Source organism: Theobroma umbraticum, unplaced genomic scaffold (assembly GCF_002168275.2).
Source record: "Theobroma umbraticum cultivar Fairchild unplaced genomic scaffold, ASM216827v3 scaffold_130.0, whole genome shotgun sequence".
Taxonomy (NCBI): Eukaryota; Viridiplantae; Streptophyta; class Magnoliopsida; order Malvales; family Malvaceae; genus Theobroma; species Theobroma umbraticum.
In genome coordinates this window covers 6099537-6112002 of record NW_018397264.1, presented here as the reverse complement: position 1 = coordinate 6112002, position 12466 = coordinate 6099537, and the positions used below count along the sequence as shown (strand labels likewise).

Here is a 12466-nt window from a genome sequence, read left to right as displayed (position 1 = left end):
GTTTTGTCTGTAGTTCAAGAACTTTTTTAGGATTTAAGCCTTGTTATTACCAGCTCATTTTAGCAACCTAGCCTGGTTCATATAATTGGCTTTAGCGGCTGGCTTTGAAATTTGCAATGTTCTGGAAACTTAAGATGGATTTGGTTGATGAATGCTATGTCTTCGTATGCATTTTATGTGACAGTAACTACACTCGACCCATCTTTTTATCTGTTTTTTTCAGGTGCTTTTGATCGGAGAACATTGTGTATATATATCTTTGTGAGCTTAAGGGAAGTTCAGGAGCAAAGTTGGGATCCCACCCGGCTGGCCTCAGGTCATCCCTTTGGAAGTTGGTGACATGGTTGCGGTCGTACCAAAACGAATCTGTTCAAAGATTTGACAACTTCTCACTGAACTGTGGCACACTCACAAGTTTGATTGAGTGTTGAAGTAGCATAACTGTTTTGTAGTGCTTGCAAGAACAGTGAAGTTTGTTGCCATGAGCAATGCTTCTGCTTTCATTTTTGATTCGTGAAAAAGAAAGAGAAAGACAAAAACCCAAAAGGCAAAGAGAGTGGAGCAGTATTTTGCCAGTTTTTGCATTAGGTATATATATATATATAGCTTAGTGAGGCAGAAATTCTCTTGGAAAAAATATCAGCAGACTTGCAATACCTGTGGGCAGAGTCATAGATAGATTAGTTGAGAGTGCAGGTTTTACCCTGATTAGGAAGAACATTGCAGAGATATAAACATGAATATTTTCCAAAATGTGTATTTGCCAGTTTATACTCGTTTTGCATTAAAAAAGTGAGACACCCAAACTGATAAAAAATTTCAGATTCTTGGTTAGTTTACTGCTTCAAAGCAGAATATGTGACCGGTGAAGGAGTGAGGCAAGATATATTCGCTGGGAAATTGATCCTAAGTAGGTATAAATCTTGCTCAGACATCAATGTCAATCTTTCTTAGCATATGGCTTGCATGAATGATATGATCTTAAACAGAGGAACATTGTGTGAAAAGAAGGGCAGGCAGATGCCTGATGTCTTGATGTTTGATTCCCTCACACCAAGAAGCTGCTTAAGAATTTAAGATTAAGTGAATAAATCACTTTACTTTTGATTAATAAGACCATAGAATCTGCACTTTAGCTTTTAATGAACCAGATTGGGTTTCCATCAGGTTAAAGCACCAGCCATGAAAAGTTGGAAACAAGCATTCAAAATTCAGCAGAGAAAGTGAACAAAATTTTGACTGAAAGCTGATTGGGAAAAGATTGATGCTGTAGAACAACTTTGACTAAAGCTGATCAGGCTGGGAATTGTTAACAACATCGTTAGAAAGGTGGCATCTAACACGACAAGAGTAAAATCTATCGGATTGCATTAAGAGCTGGGGAACAAATCCATCTTCACTTTTGGCCTCTTGCATATGGTGCTTTAAGGAAAAGAGACGGGACTGCAGATTGTCTGCAGCCAAATCATTGGATAGAAAAAGATATTAGTAATCAATGTTTACAGGTGAATTCCTTTTTGCCTTGAATAATTGTCATAACCTTAAGACACTGCTCTAGATATCATTCTTTAATTAACAGCTACAGGGACAACCTTAAAAGAATGAGTAAATTAATCTGTGAAATCTTTAATTAGAAAAAAGAGGCCGCATGTTAATTGCTTACCCTCCCATGCATATTTTTACTGGTCTGAAAGATTTTTGCAGTTTGACATTGCATTTGCATTGCAATGCTTTAAAACCAGTTTGACATTGCATTTGCAGTCTCGAGCCAACTGCAGTGCCAAACCCCTTAGCCAATGCTGCTTAATTTGGCCAGACATTTCATGTTATACTAGTGTTAACTGCAATATACATACATACATACATACATACATACATACAGTTTAAAGCATGGGGATTAGCCATAAGAAAAAGCATAACATCATGCAACATTGCAGCAAAAGCATGCTTAAAACTACAAATCATACTGCTACACGGCATCTGCTCATGAGAGTGTCTCTCTCCCAAGTCTAGTATCGAAAAGCATAAGTGCTTCCATGTGAATAAGATTTATCCGTGCATTTCCTGACTCCTTCTATCCCCTCAATGCCAAGAATCTATGTCATCTTTTGTGCGTGAGTGAGAGCAGTGATAAGGTCAAACACAATCTTAGATTCCAAGCCTAGCTAGGATAGTTTTTCTTTCTTATAATTGTCCTGGCCATTTAGTAAGAATATTTTTCACCCTAGGAAAGAATTTCCATCAAACAAGGAAAAACAAATTCATGCCAAACGAATTTTTTACCAAAAAGGCAAGATGGAAGGTCTATGAAATAGGTTGCATTGCCATAGAAGGTGGTGAGGATTGATACAGACTAGAGAACTCGACCACAATTGCATAAAGTTGGTGTCAAAAATAAGTTAGGTTGATGATGGAAACACTAGCATAATACACATACACCCCATAGCTAGATAAATTTTTAGACTTAGAGCGTGACCCAAACCCATAATGCTGTGACAAGCAAGCAGAGATAAAATTCCTGTTCTATATACATAACACTGTACGGAAAGACCTTGAGAGAGGGTAAATGGCTGCTCCAAAGCAACCTAGTGCATAGACTTCTTTTGTTCAAGGGGATGCTTGTGTAGTTGGTCTGTCTTTTCCAAAGACCAGGGAATCGAAAGGTGGAGCCAGAGCCAACATCTTGGTTCGAGTTTTGTTCTTTTGCCAAATTTTATGCTGTGCTTCTTTCTATCATGTTTTGGACTGTTACTCACATGCACCCTCTAAACATATTTTTCTATTCTAAATTCTTAATCAATTCCTTGAATCTTGAAAAAGAACCCTAAAGTGACAGTACTCTGACTATTGAGAGATTGAGAGCAGCCCGTTAAAGGGTGAGATGACAATTTAGACGTAGGCCTTAGCCTGATGCTTCAAGGGGCAGTGTCTTCCAACCAATATTTCTCCAGACCCAAATTTTCCTAGAAAATGTTAAGAAAAGCATGAATTTTCTTTCCTTGTTTCCAACTTGAAAAAATCTCACAAAAATGGCTTTATACTCTTCTTGTTCCGATTCAACGTTATTATTTAAATCATAACATGAAAAGTATATAAATTTAAAACTTCATCAACGATATATAAAACAATAATCTTAAAACATATTTACCGTTTGAAATTTACCAAGACAATGAGATTCTTCCTATCAATGTCAACTTGTGAAGAAGGGTAACATACAAACTCCTTCATGAGCATGGATCATGGAAACCCAGGGGGCACATGGAGGGCTATGAAAAACCTAGTATACCTAACTCATTAATTTGGAACCTGAATGGGGTTTGATTTTGGTCTATAAGGGTGTATATAGACAACAAATATACCCATACAAGGCTGAGAGAGATGTTTGGTAAAGCTTGCATTTGAATTTCATTTTCCATTGCCTCACAAACATACAAGAATTAGCGAAGTAAAAAAAAAAAAAAAACAAGAAGATTTCATAGGTTCATTCTTAGAAGCTTTGCCTAGATTAAATCTAGTTTAATTATGCTGAGTTTTCTGGCTTTCACCCATTTTAATTTTTTTTTTTAACTTTTACATTCTAGTATTGTATTCGATATTAATAGATATATCTATATTCATATTTAGAGAATCAAGTCTGAATCTCTAATCCCGTATAATAAAATTTTTTCTTCTTCTTACATTTTCTTTTCGTAAAAGTATTTATTTTATACATTTATGAATGTGAATGTCCCAACTCGAGGGAAATCTTTTTTTTTTTTGTTTCAATAATTGAAAGCCTTTGGCTTTATTCCCAACAAATACTTACTATTCTAATTAATACATCTTCTTACTTTTAATGTTGAAATGCTATTCTACACGGATCTAAAGTGGGGGAAAAAGTGATCCCAAAGTGCATGGAAACACAAGTTTTAGCTTATCAAGGAAACTTTGGAATTTGGCTGTCCCTTTATAAAGCTTTTGGTAAACCGTCTAATACTTAAAATGAAACCCCTCCCCACCTTCATTTTATGGCAACTTTTAATCTCTTTTCATGGCTACATCTGCACCCTGTTTAAAACTTTGACACAACCATAACATATTCTACATGTATCAATCAATTTCAACACCTGTGGTTAATGAAAAGCAAATTCATTCACTCTATAATATAAAATCGAAAAAACGAAATGAATATATCACATAAATAATTTAATTTTATCGTTACGATTTATATTGATAAGATGTAAACACTTAGAACGGTCATGGTTTTATTTTTGCAGGAGTATTAGCCATGAAAAGACCCGGAGAACAAGAAAAAGGACATTAAGCAGGTGATGGGTACATTGCTCTATACTTCTTCTTCAACAGAGCCGGCCAAACTCTACTACCTGGACAAGACATTTCTATGTTAAATCATTATCATATGGCTTTAAGGGCTGAGCTAAATTGGAATCAGTTGACATTTACTTCATCTCTATCCTTTGTTGACAGAACCCAACATCATCAAAAAACTTCCAATGCCATATTTATTCCAAGGTGCTATACATTCAACCATTGTCATGTAAAAGTGATAAAATCCCCATGGGCTGCACTGTTGTTTTGTAGTGGCTGTGTGGAATTGTATTAGCAAGCGGGTTATCAGGGGAAATTTTCAGTGAAGAAAAGAAAGTTGTTGGATTCCAAAGAAGCAAATAGACTGTTTAATTTATTGATTAATATATAATTTTTTATTTAAAAAATAAAATTTAAATATTTTTTCTTTAATTATATATATATAAAAAAACAAAGAAGCGAAAGAATAAGGTAAAGACTTGGTCAACTTGCTTTCAGCTAGAAAAAAAACAAAAAAGGAAGTCGATGCCTCGTCAACTGACATTGCCACTTGTCACATATTCCATGTGTCGTCATGGTAAAATGCCACGATGGCAGGGAGTAAACTCTTGGTCCATCGGAATTCTCGTGTTGACACAGGAGAGTAAGCCAGGGTGGCAAACCACTTTCGGACAGCGCAAAGAAACATTTGCCTTATAGTTTTCCCCCCTCTCTCTCTATATATAACTAACTTTTGACACCCCATACCTTCCATTTTCTTAGCTAACTCACAACGTTTTTCTTCTCAAAATTACACCCCCAAAGCTAAAAATCTGGTTTTTTTTTCTTCTTCCCTCTTTCTTTATCTCCATAAACTGAAAAAAACCAAACAAAACTTTTTCTTGTTTCGTTTCTTACATCTTATAATATCTTTGTTTTTCTTGTTCAAATGGGTTTGTCTCTTTCCTCCACCTTAGCTTATTACATTTTAAGAATAAGGGTGTAATTCAGTAGGAAGATATATATTTGTTGGTTTTTATCATTCTTAAGGCAGCTTGATTCATCAGGTTCATTGAGAAAAAGGCAAAAAAAAAAAAAAAAACCATGTTGCAAGACGTGATTCATCCACCGGAGCAGCTTCCCATTGTAATTCTCCGAATTCTTTGAACCATTTTTCTTCTTCATGTCATTTGCATTATATTAGAAATATCATTTGGTTTTGTTTTTTGTTTGAATGTGTCTGCAAAAGTTATAGTACCAACTAATTAGGAACAAAGATTCTTTTCGTTAATGGGATTGGTTTCTTGCACCTTTACAAAGGGTTACGTGAGCTTATGTCTAATACTTCGATTGGGATAATATAATTCTGAAGCTGTATTCACTCGATTTACATTATCTTTTTGGTTCCTTGTTGCGTTCTCCCTGATGTTTTTTGCCTTTTATCTTTTCATGTCATTTTCGGCTCCTGTCATTTTCATGCCTCTTTTGTTTTCTTGTTCCACCTTTTCATTATAAATATATATTCGTTTAATGTGAAATACAAGATAGGTTGCATTGACCAAAACAATGGCACTGCGTCAGTTTTAGGCTTTGCTCCACTTCTTTTCATCGATTGAAAGAGTCATACTTTGCCACGAGATTGTCTCCGGGGATATTATTTCGATCTTGTGAGAAATAACCATTTGCCCCCATGTCAAAGCTGTCATTATCTTAGGAGGAGCGGCATCTCCTAATCTAATCCTGTTGTTTTCCCGATTGTTGTTTCAACTTTTCTTTTGATCACTATGGAATAAGTAACTTTTCATGCTTCTTGTTTAAGCTTTTCTAATTGTGATTCTCCCTCCTCCTCTTCTTTTTTTTTTTTTTTCCTTTTAGTAAGGTTGGGTGAAAGACTCTTAAGGACAGCAACTCACATGGATAACATAAATGGGTTCTTGTAGTGTTCTTTCAATTCCAATTGTTTCTTTAAAGTTGGCTCTTTTTTCTATAAACTGAACAAAAATAACATAGCATTAACTTCCTTCTTTGTTAAATGCTTCTGATTTTTTGCAAACACTGGGGTACTTTGAGTTCATACAAGTCACATGGAGCGCAGATACACAAATCTTTTTCTTCTTTGTACGAAATAGCCACTATCAGGTTATCCTCCTAATGAGATTGATCTTATATGTTTCCGATCAAAAATGGCAACCAGATTGCTGCGTAGCAACCACACCCATGAACTTGGTAGATGTCAATCATCAGTCCGTCAAATTCCCTTCATGCATCCAGAGAAAAAAAAAGAGAGTTGTATTCTGGAAAAAAAAAACGGGGTGATAGTAAAAAATTATTCAATGAAAAATGTAGTTAAACAATAGGCAGCTCATGGCATAGCCTAGTTGTTAACCTCATCTCTACGCAGACTAGGAAGTTCCAAGTAGCTCGCCCTTGATGACCCGAGTGCTGAAAATTCAGGTTCTTTAGAGAGAATTAAGTTTTAAAGTGTAACAATTTCCTTCTCAAACTGTGTCTGATTAGACAGATCTTGTTGATCAGTAAATTAGAATTAGATTTCAAACCCCATCTGATGAAAATATGAAGAATCACGATGGTTGTATGGCTAAAGAAAAGGTTATTGAGCTTTGCATATGTTGCAGTACTGCTGTAATAGTTAATTATGTAACTTTTTTTGATCTATCTAAACATTGTTTTTCACTGCTTTACAGGATGATATACCAAGCCCGATTAGTGGTCCAATTTTCGATTTTTCTGATCCTGATCTTTTCTCAGAAGCCCTGCAAAACTCTGAGGTCACTTCGTCTAATTATTGCTATGAAGAGAACTCCTCCTATGGCAATAATCTTACCATACCACCAGACATTGAAAAACTCAATGGCTACCAAGATAGCAATGGAAATACTAACTCAGCCACGCCCACTACCACCACCACTACAAGCACCAACACAACCGCCACAGCTGCCACTAACCATATCAATAGCAATCTGTCCATAATCTTTGATTCCCCAGATGAGATCGACAACGACATTTCTGCTTCTATAGACTTCTCTCAATCCCCTTCTTTTTCTGTGCCTCCATTTCTAACTCAACAGGACCAATTTGACCTATCTTTAGTGCAATCTCAAATCCAATTAGCTGATGTTGCAGCTGATGGGCTTTCACATTACACTGCTGACCCTGTTGCCCCTCTTATGGGGCTTCCGTTGCCATCTGTTTTCGATGAAGATTGCTTGACTTCTGTGCCTTCTTATGTACCTTTAAACCCATCATCTCCTTCTTGCTGTTTTCTTAGTCCGGCCATGGCTACTTTCATGCCTGCTGGGGCTATGACTGCTGCATTGTCTGCTGATAGTTCTGGGATTTTCGCTGGGAGCATTCTCGTGGGTTCTGAACTGCAACCACAAGAGTTGGAATATCAGGGCGATAATGCTGGAATTTTCTGTCCAGATTCAGTGCAGCGCGTTTTTAACCCTGGAGACTTGCAGGTACTTGTTTAGTTTCAGCATTTGATAATAAATCGGAGCAGTTCCTTAAGATTGCAGTTTGCAGAACTTCCTCAACTAGTTTTTGTCCTTAGTTTTTCACTCAACTAGTTTTTGTCCTCATAATGATTGGCTACAAGTTGAAAACCATTACTAATAGATGGTCCTTACATGGTACTGCTTGGCATGGAAGGTAACTGCAAAACATTGAATTTAAGAATCAGGGGATATTTATGGAGGCTTCTGGTCCCCCTTCCATTTGACCAAGCATAAATTCCTGATGAATTTTCATTCACCTGCATTCATAGGAGCATGATTTTGGACTAAACCGAAGAGAACCACGTACTTTCTTTGAGAATTCATCACCAACATGTCATCCCAAAAAGAGGGTGGAAAAAGATCCAACCTGTTGCATTTTAGGATTAAAAAAAGCAACTACAATTCATTTAACTTTGCAATCTTTCTATGTGATTGTTCCAAAAGGCCCTCAGCAGTGAGAGTCAACAACTCGTGGGAGCGGCTGCCAGCGCTACTCCTTTAGCATCAGAGATCTCGAGTTTGGAAGATTCAACTTTCAACAAAGTAGGGAAACTTTCTGTTGAACAAAGGAAGGAGAAGATCCATAGGTACATGAAGAAAAGGAACGAGAGGAACTTCAGCAAGAAAATCAAGGTCCCCTCTCTCTACGCTCTAATTTCAACATCTATATGCATGCAATTTACTACATTAATTATTTAATAACTCTTTCTTCACACCTAAATCTTACAACCAAATCTGCAGTATGCCTGCCGCAAGACACTAGCGGACAGCCGACCTCGAGTTAGAGGACGATTTGCAAAGAATGATGACTTTGGAGAGAACCCTAGGCAAGCCTGTAGCAATCATGAAGAAGATGATGATGATGAAGTAAGTTTGTTTTCCTTGAATTGCACTGCATAATTATTCTTTCTGATATTTACTGATACTTTGCTTTCATTTCCCAACAGGTTGTTGTGAAAGAAGAGGAAGACATGGTTGATTCCTCAGATATCTTTGCTCATATTAGTGGTGTCAACTCCTTCAAATGCAATTACCCTATCCAGTCCTGGATTTGAATAGTTTTTCATTAACAACAAGTCTACTAAAATTTTGCAGGACCCCTGTTTCAGACAGGATTTCTCCATCCGGGTTTGGTCTTTAGAAAAAGAATCAACAAAAAGGGAAAAAACAAAAAAGAAATAATTGGGTACTATGGTATACAAATAATCAAGTCAGGATACCATAGCAGCGAATAAAAAATTTGTAACTTTTTTGTAGATATGTATATCAGCCCCACCTGTATCAAGTTCAATGTCTGTAATCTGCACAATTGACAAACCTATGGCATTCTACTTGCCAGAAATCACTAGCTGAAGAGATTAATTTATGATAGAGTGTGAGTTCAAACAAATACTTTCTATTGTTGGAATTGCTTGACTCATGTAGTACTACATTAATTTCTTCGAAGTGAAAACATTAGATGTTGCTTGTTGATGCCTTCATCTGAGTTCATGTACACATTTTTGTAGTCTAATCTACCTTTTTTTGGATTGGCAGATGGCCATGCATTTTTATATTTTTATTTTTTTTTGCTTTTTTTAGGCATATTCTCAGTGTGAAAATGGCTACTTGGATACAATCTTGCGTATGACTAGAGGGCTTTATGAAGCTTAGGCATACAACAGGTCATGCTTCAACCAAACCCAAGTCTTGCTCGAGAAATGCTAAGCCCAAGCCTTACCAACGATGTTTTCTTCCTTTGGAAAATGGAAGCTGTTTTGCATTTGCATGTCTCTTTTATTGTTGTGTTCATAACTCCAAGTGAAATGAAATACATGTTACGCACTCAATTAAAGTCAAAAACAGAGACTGACCTATAAATTCAAGGGTACAAAGAAGTATTAGTTGACCTTTCTTATGCCTCACTCCTCAAATCCCTTCCATCTTCAATGAGTGTGAGATTTACACCTTTGACCCAAACTAATTGCATAGTTCCCATGAAATATTTCATTAGTTACATTGATTTAATCCTATAAATTTGTGGGTATTTCCTTTTTAGATGTTGAAAAATTAATGGCAATAGGATGGTATTTGTTCTCCCTCAAGGTTTATATATATTCTAGCTAAGTTCAAAAAGTCTAACAGAGTAACATCTACAACCCAAACTTGAATATTAATAATGGTCTACAATGCTTTATATCTTCAAGTACAACTTACTATGATGCCATTGCCATTGAGGACTGAATGGAGTTGGTATACAATCCCATGAAACAACTGCTGTCCATCATGCTGACTATCATAGTTTTTTTTTTCTTTGGTTTAATTATCTCTAATTAACATAATCATTGTAATTAAGAATCTTCCCAGCACTGAATAAAGTTGCTAATCATAATAATTTGCTTCAATAATTAAAAAAACAATCAGATTCAATGAAACTGAAGGCAATAGGGGTCATGATCAAACCCTGGAAATTTAAGCCCCTGAATGCAATAACTTGACTCTAATGGGGTTTGACAAAAGGGGAACAGAGGGGAGAGTTAGGCATACATGAGCGAGACAACAAAAAGGGGGTGTTCATGTATTTGTCAAAAGAGGTTGTTGGACAGGCGGTTCCTAAGAAGATCGAAAGGGTTTGTTCAATTTAAAACTAGATAGCTTGATTTTTGATTGGGTCAATAATTGTCTAATATATGATCTTGTTGGACCCACTTTTCTTTTAAATTTTTATTTTGAATATTCAAATTGCCGGGAATTTGGGGGATTAGACGACTGAAAATATATGCACCACTAAACATAGTGTATTCTTTTGCCAGGCTTAAAATACTGCCAATGTATAGACAAAATGAAAAATCAAATCATGTAATTATTTTTTTTTTGAAAAAATGAAATGCCCGGGAATGTTTTCAATTTATTTTTCATTGTCTTGTATTTCAATTTTCAAAATTTTTTAATATTTATTTGGATAAGTTAATGACATAGTTTCAAATGATTAGAGATTTTTTATCTTCTTAAGTTAAAACTATACATATAGTAGGTTTAAGCTTTAAAAAACTCTTGTATTATGGTCATTTCTTCAATTAAGTTTTTCATTTTTTATTTCACTTAAATGAATTCTTAAATTTTGATTTAAGTTTAAATAAGTCTTTAATCATCATCAAACTTAATGCCAGTTAATTTCATTTATTCATGTGGCATATTTTGTTTTAAGAAAGATGAATTCGAATTTATATTCTTTAAACAGAGAGATCATGCACTAATTAATAGATCAAATGTTTAAAGACATATAACTTGATGAGTTGACAAGATCAAAAAAAAGATTCTATATATATAACTCTATGATCATCACATGATCACGTTAACTTGTTAAGTCATATATTACCTTAAAAAAAGAAAAAATCAATTGATATTGATGTAATACTCCATATCCCATATTAATATGAATATAATTGCTAAGAGTTATATAGTAATTTAAGACCATCATTACTAACAACTTGAATTTGAATTTTTGAAAATCATGCGATTTAGATTTAAAAATTTGTTGTACTAGTGCTTAGGCGTGGATTGTTAATGATTATTAATTTTTCAATAAAGCTTGTTTAGATTTAAATCAAAATTTAAAGACTTATTTAAATGAAATAAAAAATGAAAAATTTAAATAAATAACCATAATACATGAGTTTGTTTTAGATGTAATTTTCTAAGTAGGAAACAATGCTATGAAAATTCCCCATTCTCACATCACATCTAAAGCAAAATGGATTTTCCAAGGAAACTTCACTTTCTTATCGAATGAATTGATGTTAGAGAGCCGTGGAAAACTTCCATGGTAGCGTATAGTCTCAGGCTACATTAGTTTAAACTACACTGAAAGGATAGAAGAATAGCTCTGAGGTTGTCTGATGTGGTAGTTAAATATCAAATCCTTTCGTTATCACATTTGATGCTGATGAAGACCAAAAACCCCATGCATAACATGGGAGGTCAGACACTGTTGGACCTAATGAAATAATGGGGTTTTGAAATTTTGTTTTGATTTGAACAGGAGACACATATTTGGATGTGCCAATAGGAAGGTTTTTTGGTTTTCCCCATGTCATGGCACTATGGTTCCTAGTTAGTGGAGGAACCATTTCACATGTTCTTGACTTATTCCCCCCTGCTTGCCACTCACCAGAATCAGGGCATAGAGACCATCAACCAATTTCTTATTGCACCACACTTGTAATGGACACATTCAAATATATGAGTGGGAAAAATTATTAAAAAAAATAAAAGAAAAGAAACCCATGAAATTTTATTAAAAATGGGGTTGGTTTGAGTCAAATTAATAGTAATATAATGAAATTTTGGATGAAATAATTTACTTATAATTTTCTAAATTTATGTGCCCAAAAGAGTTAGAAAAGGATTTGATATTTGGAAAGTAATCAAACCAAAATTTACTTCCCTTATACTTTCAACTGCATAGTTGATTTACTTTCCTTAATTTTCCCATAAAATACATTAAGAAATGTGATTTACTTTCCTTTTACTTTCAACTACCTAATATTTGAGTTACTTTCCTTACTTGCTTCATAAAATACAATAAAGAAAGGGGATTTGCTTTCCTTATGCTTTCAACAACAGTTAAAGGAAGAGACTAAGAATGTGGAATATTCTACTACAAACAAATTAACAATAAG

The 12466-nt window shown here is 34.9% G+C and overlaps 1 protein-coding gene across 2 annotated transcripts; it reads left to right on the top strand.

Annotated features, from left to right (window-relative positions):
- Positions 1-5092: 5092 nt before the first annotated feature.
- Positions 5093-9280, top strand: LOC110421938 (uncharacterized). Of its 2 annotated transcripts, none has more exons than XM_021435668.1 (5): positions 5093-5433; positions 6993-7769; positions 8250-8438; positions 8547-8672; positions 8753-9280. In XM_021435668.1, exons 1-5 carry the CDS (start codon positions 5392-5394, stop codon positions 8858-8860), a joined length of 1242 nt encoding a protein of 413 aa, XP_021291343.1. In that variant the 5' UTR covers positions 5093-5391; the 3' UTR covers positions 8861-9280. The 2 variants fall into 2 exon arrangements, with proteins under 2 accessions (XP_021291343.1, XP_021291344.1); XM_021435669.2 differs by lacking the exon at positions 5093-5433 and adding an exon at positions 6458-6897.
- The last annotated feature ends 3186 nt before the right edge of the window (positions 9281-12466 follow it).